The 12,862-nt window shown below is 41.3% G+C and overlaps 1 protein-coding gene across 1 annotated transcript in view; it reads right to left on the reverse strand.

Moving 5' to 3' along the window:
• BAZ2B (bromodomain adjacent to zinc finger domain 2B) overlaps positions 1–12,862 on the reverse strand; it is a 144,268-nt gene that overhangs the window by 5,220 nt on the left and 126,186 nt on the right. Inside the window, exons 30-35 of the mRNA XM_084811337.1 lie at positions 11,510–11,665; positions 10,899–11,059; positions 9,160–9,470; positions 8,631–8,766; positions 4,972–5,118; positions 1,342–1,607 (exon numbers count right to left, since the gene is read on the reverse strand). Of these exons, the coding sequence (XP_084667463.1) occupies positions 1,342–1,607; positions 4,972–5,118; positions 8,631–8,766; positions 9,160–9,470; positions 10,899–11,059; positions 11,510–11,665 (1,177 nt within the window). The remainder of the gene's footprint in view (positions 1–1,341; positions 1,608–4,971; positions 5,119–8,630; positions 8,767–9,159; positions 9,471–10,898; positions 11,060–11,509; positions 11,666–12,862) is intronic.

The raw sequence follows: 12,862 nt of genomic DNA on the forward strand, positions 1-12,862 counted from the left end.
CCATCTAAAAGCACCCTCTGTATCTTAGATTGTTCCACATTCAACTTCCATGCTAAACCTTCAGTTCCAATCTTTAAGCCCTGAGGTTCCTTGCCTGCAGCTCCTCTTGCACTACAGGTTAAGATTTTATGAGAATCATCTTCATACTTTTTCCTGCATTTTCACTTTGATTTCAGTAACAGAGATGGCTGATTGCGCTTTCCCATGACACCCACAGAGCTGTCCCCAACACCTAAAACAATGGGAAAACCCTTGTGCGTACCGGAGTTTTGCATACACATTTGTGCATGTAAGGAGCCCCTGGACTGGGCTGATTGGCTGCTGTCGGAAAATGATGTACACTGCAACAGTGATATTGGCTTAGATCTAAGAAACTATAAGCAGAAGGAGAAAATGAATTTGTGCTGTTCTGTGGACTGCTGTGTACGAGCTAGGATAAGACTTCTCACAATGCAACACCACAACATATAACGTAGTGTTATAGTACAAGGAACAGTGAATAAGGAAAATACAAGCTATATTTTACATACTCCAGTGGGCCATAAAAAGTTTTTGAGCCTGTGCAGTCTTACACAAGAACTTGTGTAAACAGAAGTCCTCTGGTTAGAAACAGCCATTCTGTCAGCAGAAGAGGTTTTTTGCTAGTGCAGGAGTGCAGAACTTTTTCAGGGTAAGGGGCCAGATTGCCCCACGCCCCACAGGCTGGATGACATAAGGGGAATGTGGCCTCACCCCTCACTTCACAGCAGAGGGCGTGGCCCCACCCCTTGACGTCACCCTCCCTTTTTTCTTTTTTTCTTTGTGCTGGAAGGAGGCATGGAACTGTCTCTCCTCCCAGCAAGGGGAAAGCTCAGCATACCCCACAGCCCCGCTGCTATCACTGATCTGAAATGTGGGGCAGCCTTGGCGTTGGGACTTGTCTGTACCTTTGGATCCAACCCACTGGCTTTAATGAACATACAGAGGAAAACCTTTTATTTTACTATCAAGAGCAGGCTCAGGCTGAATCTACATGATACATTAAAGCCTAGGTCTACCTCAATCATGTATAATCATTTTAAGAACAAAAAGGACACATGAGAAAGAAGAGCCGAACTTCTCCTCAGCTTATCTTCCTACATTCTGTCATCCAACCCCCTTTTTATCCCATTCAGGCTCTGAGAGTAGAAATAATACTGGCTGAGGGAAAAATGGCAGAGGGCGGGGCTGACAAGAGTTCCACCCCACTCACCCTGGGCCCTTTTTAATACACGATTGGGGCAGACTCAGGTTTAAACAAATGGATCAGCAACTACGTAACATGTACTTTGAGAGCTTCAAATACACCCAGCCAGCCAGTACCTGCATATAGCCATGTCCTTAGATTCATCTCGTTTAGCTTTCTTCACAGGTGAAACACTTTCCTGCTTTGATGGGCTAACAGAAATATTTTCATCCATTTTTCTCTTTTTGGAGTCCATTTTCCCTCTTTTGACAGAGCTGCTTGTAGATGCAGAGTCATCTTCTTCCAGCTCTGCTGTTAAAGGCAGTTTCTTGCCTTTCTTGTGTTCGTTACTTTTTTTCCCTTTCATCTGATTTTTTTTAACTTTTAAAGCTTGACCACTTGCCTGCATCAGGATGAAATCCCCCCCAAAATGAAAACAAAGCAGAACAGGTAAACAGATATTTCTCTCCATCAGCAAACCAGTTCCACATACATCAACAATATGCCAATCCACAGAGGAGTGTGAATTTATATGACATGTGGGGCACACAAAAAGCACTTAACTGTAGAGAAGCCTTCCTCAACCTGGTGCTTTTCAGATGTTTTGGACAACAACTCCCAGCATTCCTTACCATTGGCCATGCTGGCTGGGGTCAATAGGAGTTGAAGTCCAAAACATTTGGAGGGCACCAGGTTGGGGAAAGCTGCTGTAGAGCATTTCAGAAGGCCTAATATCTTCTTAAAAATAGGTATGCGCCACTCCCTTCCCAGGAAGCATCAGCACAACTTTCCTCCAGGCCTTCCCCAATCTGGTGCCCTCCAGATGTGTTTGACCACAACTCCCATCAGCCCCAGCTCGCACAGCCTAGGTCTGTGTTCGCTGTAGATTATGGGAGGTGTAGTCCAATACATAGAAAGCACCATGTTGGTGAAAGCTACTGTTTCATTGCACATGAAGGGGCAAGGACATGGGTTAAAGACAGAGTGATGGAGAAGAATTAATAATTGGAGAAGTTCAAAACATGAACTCCCCTAATTCAGAATTCCATGGCACATTATGAACTGAGCCAAGACTAGATCCATATGAATTTGGGCCTGACTCATAATAGGGTTTGCCAGTGTCAACAAACAGTCCTCTACCAGCAAATGTATCAGCCCTTGGAAAGGTGGAAATTTACTTAAATGGAGCCAGTTACAATGGAAGCTGATTGCATTTACCCCATATGTCTTTGGCCAGGATCTAAAGCACCACAGACCAGTGTCCTACTTCTACAAGGAAGCTACAAAAGCTTCTACAAGGGAGCTTTTCGGCTCCTCTTTCCAGCAGGAGCTGTGCTGAACCATGTCCCTCCAAAAGCCTCTCTGGAGCAGCATTTTGTGAGGCACAAGGGGAGCTGCTGGAAAGTAATATCCCCTTTCCTGTACATATGATTGTGCTTTCTACTCATGCACAGTGTGGGGAGAGATTGGATTCCAAGCTCTACATTAAAAAAAAATGGAAATTTCAGACACTACAATATTTGGATGCCAGTGAAAGAGCATTTGATTTTTGGAAATTATTAATATCTGTCCTCTTAAAATCAGGGCAATCTCAGGGCCAATATAGAGTTCCATAGACATGCTCAGACTTCCTTTTTCCCAGCATATGCAGTCTTCAAAGGCTTGACATTAATCACTATAGCTGTTGTGATGATTCAGCACAGCTCAATCAGCTTTAAACAAAGGCAGCAAAATTACAGTCAACAACAGTGTACCAAATGGAAGCATGTATTTTAGGACACAGTCTATTTAACATTTTTTCTTTAGATGTGGAATAAAGAGCACACTAATTAAACAGGCTATTGATACCAAATTGTGAGAAGCTGTAAATGAAATGGTGATCAAAAGAGAAAAAACACTAGTGGGCCCTGAGACAGATTACAAAACAATGCTTGAGGAAGCTAAAAATTCTGTGCGACAAAATAAAGAGATGCATTCATTTGAATCCAAATAGCTAAAGCAAACAGTTCAATAGAAAATGGGAGAATAATAACGAGAATAGACAATACATTAGCCAAAAGTTACGGCTAGAAAAAACGTAATTTAAGGTTACACATACAAAACATGCAGTAAATCAGTTGGGTATTAGCAAGGTCTTCCATTAATGAAAACAGGTTAAAATATAAATGGTAAAGATCTGCATTTTTTTTTTTACGTTACAGGCTTCAGGAAGCATGTCTCTTCAACCATATCTATCACAAAGCTACATGTGTCAAGGGGGCAGCATTGGTTGTTGTGTTCTGCTGTGTATGCAAAGCCATGGGCAGAATCCAACAGGGTGCTTACGCCTTTGTCGATTCATAGAATCATAGAATCACAGAATAGTAGGGCTGGAAGGGGCCTACAAGGCCATCGAGTCCAACCCCCTGCTCAGTGCAGGAATCCAAGTCAGAGCATCCCTGACAGATGGCTGTCCAGCCTCGATTCTCTTCTGCCCCACAGATTCTTGGGTCCTGCTGATTCTGTTGTATGAGCAGGACCCACTGCTTGTGCAACAGTGATTTAGTGCTCCCCAGAGGAAGCCCTGAAATTAGCAGAAATGCTAAGTTTCTCGATTGGGGTGGGTGAGCGGAGCTCCCTTATGTGAGCTCTGCCAACCTGCCCCATTCCAGAAACGAGCATTTTTGCTCATTTGCAGTTGCCCCGAAAGCACTAAAACTTCCTCCTGCAAGCAGGGGTCCCTGCCTGCAGATAGGAATTGACATGGGGCATACGGGAATTGGTGGAGGTGTAAGGACCCTGTTGAATTCTGCCCGTGCATTTGTATACGCAGCAGAACACCACAGCCAATTCTGCCTCCTTGACACATGTCGCTTTGTGATAGATATGGTTGAAAAATATGCTTCTCCATGCATATATTGCAATAAAAATGAATTAATTTGTCTTCTGCATTTCTCTTTTGCATTTATGACCCCTTCATACACTACCTTTTTTTACAGATACATGTAAAACGTTTCATGTGAACCTGTAAAAATACAGTGTGTGAAGTGGTTCTGAATGGTAACAGGGAAATGCGGAAAACAAATTATATGTAAAGAAATCAAAAATATTCTTCTTTCTAGACTTTTACAGACTCTGTTTTAATAGTTAATGAAGGAGTTCATTTTAAAACCAAAGATGCATAGCAACTTAATCCTAAATGTATGTTTGGTGTGCAAGGCAAGTGGACAGATCCATCATGCAATACACATATGTAAAAATTCCCACACTTCTGATTATTTTTTCAGTGGAGTAACTGCTTTATATTATGTTGCTTCAAAACGTCTAGGCTGAGATCCAGAGTAACATGAACCATACCACACACATCTAAGATGTTTTTAGAGGTTGTTTTCTCTCTCTCTTCATAATGCACCCCATCATATTAATAAAACAGCACTAAAACAACGTGGAGGGTACTTGCTTCTTAACAGCATGCTCATCAACAGGCTTATAAATATCCATTCACCTGGTTGGCTTTGCCAGTACCAACTGCCTCCACGTGATCAGAGAGGGAAGCTTTTGGAAACAGGAGAAGAGCTAGATTCCTCCTTGCTGCTTTAGACCCTCTATGTACCATGCATGACTAACAGAGGTATAAGTGGTCAGCCTATTTAATATTTTTGTGAACTAACTTCTGCAGAGTCTAAGTGTAATTATTGCATTAATGGGAATTATTGGACAGCCATAAATTATTGAACAGAAGGACCGGAGGGCAAAAACGTTTGGATTCATGTTTAAATTAGCATTACCTTTGCTATGCAGGCAGGACAAAACCAGTCACCATCTGGAATACTACTGATCTTGGGTCTATGGCAGTAGGTATGGCAGCCTTTGTCACAGCCATCACAAAGAAGCAGCAGTTCCTCGTTATCTCCTTTTCGACATATTTGGCAGTACTATAATACAAGGAAATTACTTCAGATAAATACATTACCTTCAATTATGTAATGTGATAAATAGCACACTATATGCGTGCACATAGTTTACAACTATGTTCAGGGTCTATGGTTATATGGGCCATTTACACTTGCAGTAGAACCTGAGAAGTAAAGAAACTAAAACTGCCAATTTAAAACTGTTAATATCTTGCCTTTATCCAAATCTATGGTGTGACCCTGTAATACTGTGTACAGTTCTGGTCATCACACCTCAAAAAGAATATTGTAGTGTTGGAAAAGGTGCAGAAAAGAACAACCAAAATGATTAAGGACCTGGAGCAACTCCCCTGTGAGGAAAAGTTACAACATTTGGGGCTTTTTAGCTTAGAAAAAGAAGGAACAGAACAGACAAATATAAAATTATGCATGGTGTGGAAAAAGTGGACAAGAATAAGTTTTTCCCCTTTCTCATCATTCTGGAACCTAGAGTCATCCAATGAAGTTGAATGCTGAGAGATTCAGGACAGAAAAAGGGAAGTGCTTCTTTACATATAGTGCATAGTTAAACTAATTCACTACCACAAGATGTAGTGATGGCCACCAACTTAGATGGCTTTAAAGGGATATTAATTAATGGAAGATAAAGCTATCAATAGCTACTAGTACTGATGGCTATATACCACCTCCAGGATTAGAGGCAGCACTACCAAATTATAGTTCCTGAGGAATGACAACAGCAAGAGAGGGCTATTGCCCTCATGTCCTGCTTTTGGGCTTCCCATAGGTATCTTTTTTGTGAACCACCCAGAGAGCTTTAGCTATGGGGCAGTATAGAAATATAATAAATGAAATGAAATCTAGTTGGCCACTGTGGGAAATAGGATGCAGGACTAGGAAGAGCAGGGCTCCTCTTATGTTGCCATATTCTAAACAGAAAAGTAACCGGTCAACTTTCTAGATGATAGTTTGATAGAGTTACATTAAGAGAGCAATCCTATGGCTGCTAGACACTGTCTAGAGGGCCACAGGATACGCTCTTTTCTGGGAACTGACTGCCCCCCACATCTGCGCTGCTTCAGAGGCAGCGCGGAGAAGCCCCGTCCTTCATGCTCGCAAGAGGAGCGCGGAGCAACTGAAAAGGGACGAGGCTGGGGGACATTCCAGGGCAGGGAGAGCGGAGCTTTCAATACATTCAATGTGTCATACGACGGCTTCCTCTCCTGCTCGGTCCTCCTGCTGCTAGACAGCCAAAAACGGCTGTCTAGCAAAAAATAGCAAGGCAGGAGAGGTGCAGAAGGAACGATCCCCCCGTGGCTCTCCTGCCTTGCTTTGGATAGGCAGTCGCCTCCAAGGTCGGAGGCGGCCACCTATCTAGTTAGGATTGCACCATAAATGTGTAATGTATCCCCCCCCCCCCGCAAAAAAAAAAACCCAGACAAAAGGAAGTACTTCTTCACTCAGCACATAGTTAAGCTATGGAATTCTCCACCACAAGATATAGTGATGGCCACCAACTTGGACAGCTTTAAAGGGGGATTAAATCATTTCATGGACACTAAGGCTATCAATGACTACTAGTCACAATAGCTATATATTACCTCCAGTATCAGAGGCAGTATGCCTCTGAATACTAGTTGCTGGGGAACACAAGTGGGAAGGTGCTATTGCACTCAGGTCCTGCTTGTGGGGTTCCTATAGGCATCTGGTTGCCCACTGTGAAAGAAGAATGCTGGACTAGATAGGCCTTTGGTCTGATCCAGCAGGGCTCTTTAAATGGCCACTCAATTAAACATATTTCATTTTTCTCTCCTTTATTAGATTTATAAACCTCATCCTAGCCAAAACTCTCAGCTAGAGATCAGTTAGCACAATTAGGGGGATTTTTAGGAATTATAAACATTATGACACTATAAACAATGTCCGTTCCTGAGGCATTTGTAGAACTGACATTCTGCTATATATGTATTTTTCCAATTCTTCCTATTCTGATGCAGAATCTCCCAGAAACATTGCACTCTACCTCATTTATATAAACAGCTTGTGTTAGATTTGTGATAATTTGGAAGCACTAAATTGAGGAGCAGCATTAAGAAAGGTCCGATTATAAGCATGTGGATAACAGAAGGTCTACTGGGTAGAAAAGTAGATATGTACCACACAACATGGATACTTCCAGTAACATTTTCATTTGCCCATTATGTAAAGTTAAAACAGAAAAAAATGATATATCAAATGCCACATATTTCATTTTGACAGATCTAATTGTCATAAAACCATGTGGCCAGCTACACTGTGCACAGAGATCATCCCCTGATACTCTGCATGGCAGATGTAGACAATCATGGGAATAACATACAAAGCCCAGTGCAACATGGTACTTCCTTTTGGAAGGATACCACTTTCCTCACTTCGGCTTGAGTGCTAACTGCTAAGCTAGGAGAATGTTAGTTTTTTGTGGGCAACACCACCATTTCTAGAGCTAAACTCAAAAGATACGCTAGTGGTAAAGATCACAATTGCCATCAGTCTGAAGAATGAACTCTTTAAGGTCAGTAATAATAATCTGGGAACCTCAGTCCAGAAATTATTTATTTTTTCAGCATAAGCATTGTCTACACTTTGGAGGTTGGTGGGATTTGCTCGATCTCACTTTATTCTCACTGAAGGAATGCAGTTTGGAAACTATAGTATTTCTAGTGCCAGTGGAAAGTCAATGGAAGGACCAAAAATATGCGTGTTTTGTCATCACCCACAATATTGCTAAAATATGCTGGTAACAAATGGGTCACAATAACAGTTGAAAAATAAGTTTGGAAGTTTGGACGTGTATATACAGCAAGTATAAAAGATGGAGAAAGAGACAGTTATTTCAACAGTAACATATTCATTGTTTAATTGTTAGCATTTTCCCATTAATTACTATAGTATAAAAAGCTTAATTTTCAGAAATCTGATGCCCAGGATTCATGCAAAAACTCTTTACATGCATTTGCATGCCTTTTATGAATATGCAATTAACACAGCAGTGCTTGTTAATTTGTCATTTCTATGCGGAGATGGACATTTCAGCCTGTGTGCTTGTACAGTCCAATCTGCACGTACAGTTGTATTAAGTGGGCATGCAAAGAAGCCATGCGCATCTTTTAAGCATGTACTTTGCATCTCATTTTTCTGAAAAAGCCTTTAATTGCAGTCTTTGACACTGAATCCCCATAATGGCAACACAAAAGGCGTCATTTTTCATTAACACAGAGACCTCTCCCAGACAGAGGCACAGAAATGCCCATTCTAGTTTTAAAAACGACTATATTCCAAATAGGCCAGTAGAAGGGCTATTGGTCACAAGAAAGTTCAGAATGCTGAATTTGGCTACAAGAGAGCACAGTTGCTTCAAAATTTATGCCAGTCGATGTAAAAAGTGCAATTTAACTTTTGTAAATTTCATAAGCAGCAATGAAAGATACACTATCAACTGAGGTATCTGGAAAAGAGGAAAAGAGGATACATAAAAATCAGTTCACAACACTTACAACTTTCATAATAGATTTTTCCCATGCTATTGATTTCTGTAACTGCTGAATGCACAGAGCTACCTGTGCAGCACTGCGAGCTTCTGACAATGCCCTTCTCCATACCCTTAGCCCTGGAGCAATATCCTCTTCCATTCTGCATTGAAATATAGAGAAATTAAGCAGGTCACATCCATTTTCATCAGTTTCTGAACGTGGAACAATCATTGTCACACTGAAAGCCAAGCAATGACAAAGACGTACGCAGCCAGTAAGGGTGATAAGGCTTAAGCAACTAAATTTGATGTAGTGCACAGACTGTGGCTACGTGCCTCAAAGCTTAGTCACAACCAGTTAAATGTAAGGTAACTTTGCAGGATTAACATACGTAACGGGGGGGGGGGGTGTCTTTACAAAGCACCATGCATAATAACGCGATCCGTGCGGATCAGAGACATACAAGAAGATACATAGATAAACACACAATAGAAAATAGGCTCCAATTAGCAAAGAAGCACAATAATTTTTCAAGTTAATCTCAATAACCTACCCGTCACCATCACCACTAACGGATGGTGCAGGAGCAGGGACAGTAACTGTGCCCACATTATCCAGTTTGATCTGAATGGTGGTACTTAAGGGGCTCTTCAGATACCTTCGCTCTATGTTCCGCTCCAAGTCAGCAAGTCTGGTTACAGCTATATCTAGAGGGTTGTCACTCTTCCGTTCTAGAGTACTGCTACTGCCTTCTTCTCCACCAGCACAATCACCATCACGCTTCTTGTGCAATTTAGTAATTGACTTATGTTCATAATATACCAGGTCTTCCCTTTCCGACGCTGGCTCAGGGCACATCCAACCCTACATTTTAATAGAAAGGTTTGCACATGTTTGTTTGCTACTGTAACCACCCAAGTATGGACAATGCACTGTTTGTTTGATTATCCCCTAAACTGTGTGTCTGTTTCCAGAAGTTCTGAAAAATTCTGGGCAAAGAGCTTCTTAGCCTTTCTTTCCTGTACAACTTGGATAACAAGGATTATTAATTTTAAGAACAGTATTTTACAGCAACACATTCTTATACCTTTTTGGAAAAAAGAAAGCAATCAACAGAGACGGATCTTTCATGCAAGGTGGACCTTAACTCACACCAAAGAGCCAGTCAAGGCATGGAAAGAATATACTCAAACCAAGCCCCAGTTTCATAATTTTGTCACATATCTCTTAAGTCTGCAGTCATCTTGGGTAACCCACAGTGGCCAGGTTTACTCACATAAATTATTTGTGACAGTTGATGCCTTCGTATCGTACCTCTTGTTAGTTGAATGAGGGAAGGAATCATTGTACTTTAAAGTATACTTGTTCACTGTTTATGTATTAAATTTCTCTAAGCATTTTACAGTAATAATACTACTACAAATAAAATTACAATAAAAATAACAATACAAAACTAATAAATGTGCCAACACAGCATAAAATATACACTTGCTTTCCCCAAGCAATTAAAAATGTCAGAAAACAACACAGGACTTGTATAATTAAATCACAAGTAATTTGTTGATTATCAGGCCTGTTAGTGAGCATGACTGGAGCCTGAAGAGCACCGCAGGTATACCTAAGAGCTTGCTCTCAGTCAGTAGAAGTTTTGACTATTTTTGAAAATGGAAGACCAAGACATATGGTAAATTGCTGCTAAAAATCTGTCTTCCTTGTGAAAGCGCTTTGTCATATACAAGGAGTGGTGTGTCAGAAGCACAATCCCAAATCCCCCTTAACTAGACATTATGGGGACAGAGGTCTGCCACTGACCCCCAGATCTCCCCAGTGTTTAGTAGAGTGTTTCTCTGCCTCCTGCAAATGTAAGCCAATGAACTGGAGTGTGGGCCAGGGAAACACTTAATGTGTTGATGACATATCATGTTTCTTTTACTAAAGGACTGCAGGAACTTACAGGTCACTGCAGGCCCTGTGTACCCCATAATGTCTAGTTAAGGCCTCAGTTTGACTCATGGAACCAGTTACATCATTCTTCAGATTCTGGCTCATATTCCTTCTTTGAAAGTTTAATCATAGAATAAAGTAATGCCATGTCTGCTGCCCACTTTATATATGAAACATAAAAAAGATGAAACATTTCAGTCTAGTTGATATCAACCTAATGAAACTATATTGGATTTTTTTTCCAGTGAGACATTACTGAGAAAGCACTTATCCTTAGCTGTAAAAGAGCTGCGCTTAACAGCACTGAATTATCACTTCCGCAATGACATTACTGAAGACAGGTTTTACCTTGATTTGCAAACTAGCTGATGCCACTCTTCTTTCTAAGTCCTCCACCTGCTGAAGAATAGCAATATCCATATCCATGGCTTGCTCTTCTATGGACCAGTTCTCCACAATATCCCGTGTTACCTGGTTCTCATCGTTTTCATTTACTTCAATAATTGCAGCTGCATTTGAGAATCAGATTGGGTTGCTTTTAGTACAACTTCCAGCCTAATTAAGTTTGCAAACTCAGGAATTCTCTTCCTTTGGTGAAATCCACATTACATTGAGGCCAATGAGCTTGGACTAACAAAAACCAGGATTACAGTCTCTGTCACTTCATGAAGGATAGCAACAATCCGTTTATCATTTAAGAAGCTCCAATGAATCTGAACAGGCTTTTGATTAGTTCATATATAAAATGTGTGCATTTATTTTTTCTTGTTTAAATAATTCAATGTATTTTTATTAAAGAAAAGAAGTTGATAAACCATCAGTTATTAAAGACTTACCTGAACGAAAACACCAGTTACATGTCAGCTTTGCTCACAGAGGGAAATCTTGAAAAATGGCAAATATCTAATTATCATTATGCCATTACAGTACAAGTGTGTGTTTTTGTTTCAGTTACATACCATCTTTATTCTTGAGGCAGGCTAGAGTAATATAATCCATATGTTTTTGTATTTGCTTCTGTAAGGCCTTTTCTCTAATTCCCCTGAGATGTAACACTTTAAGCAAAGCTTTTAGGTCCTCTGGGTCAATAATTCTCCACCAGCCAAACTGCATTTCTGAATCAAAACAAGGATATTTTTTTTTACGAATACTTGGAATATAATATATATTCTTACAACAATAAACTCCTTGGCCTAGACCCAAAGATATGACTACATGAGCACAGGCGAGAGCTGTAGGTGCAAGCTGAGGCTTTGCGTCTTGCTTTTCTAGAAGGCATTTCTACTGCCAAAGAGACAAGCGCTTTTTTCTGTTGTATCTTAAATTAATTAAGGGTGCAATCCTATGCAGATGGCTGTAAGCCTCCAACCTGGGAGGCTTATGGCCATCCAACGCAGAGTGGGAGGAGCAGCAGAGGCTATCTTCACCTCCACGCTACCCCCACTCTGCATTTCAGCTAGATGTGTGTTTTTGCCTGTCTAGCTGAGGTGTTGGGGAGAGGGAGAGAAGGAGGCTGGGGATAGCTCACATCCCCGCTTCCCCAGTCCCCTCCACTCCTGGCCCACAGGGACATCCTCTTTCTGTCCTCTCTGCAGTTACCTTTGCAACCCTGGAGAAGCAGCCAGCATGGTTCTTTTCGTGCCAGCTGCAAGGGGGAGGGGGTGGGGAGCTCGGACTCCTGGGTCCAAGGTTGGAGCACTGTCTCCAACCTTTGGGGGCTGAAGTATCATATGCCCCCCCAGACTCTGTCTAGGGGCCAAAGGATTGCTTTCTAATTTGTTTTAATTACAATGACAAATAAACAAACACATTAAATTTAAATCTAGCTGTTGACAGAGAGCAATACATTTGACATTCCCCCCACCCTTTACAGACAGTAAAGCGATTTATTGCGATTTTTAGCACATGCACATATGTGCAAATGCATGTTTTAGCGATACATGGGGATAATGTGCGTTTTAACGACATACGGCAATTTTTGCACAATTTTCCAACGTTTTATTTTTTTGCTTATTTCTGTAACGGAATCATAAAGAAAGAGGAAAATGGCCGCCAACAGCCACGAGCAGTCCTTCTCCTGTAATGGCTGTTTTCAGCCACTCTTGCCATGGAGCTCTATGGAAGCGCTCTGTTAACCACTGGGGCCTGTTCAGACGTCACAGTAAGCCATGGTTAGCGCTAACCATCTTACAGCAGGTAGTTGTGAGTGTGGTTTGTGCATGGTTGGGTCTGACCACCCGATCAGATGACACGCTAAGCCACCATGGTTAGCTTGAAACTCCTAGCCATCATGGCTTAGAGTGACATCTGAA

This window comes from Heloderma suspectum, chromosome 1 (genome assembly GCF_057233095.1).
Source record: "Heloderma suspectum isolate Gila_16-S chromosome 1, 16-S_ref, whole genome shotgun sequence".
In the NCBI taxonomy this organism is placed as follows: domain Eukaryota; kingdom Metazoa; phylum Chordata; class Lepidosauria; order Squamata; family Helodermatidae; genus Heloderma; species Heloderma suspectum.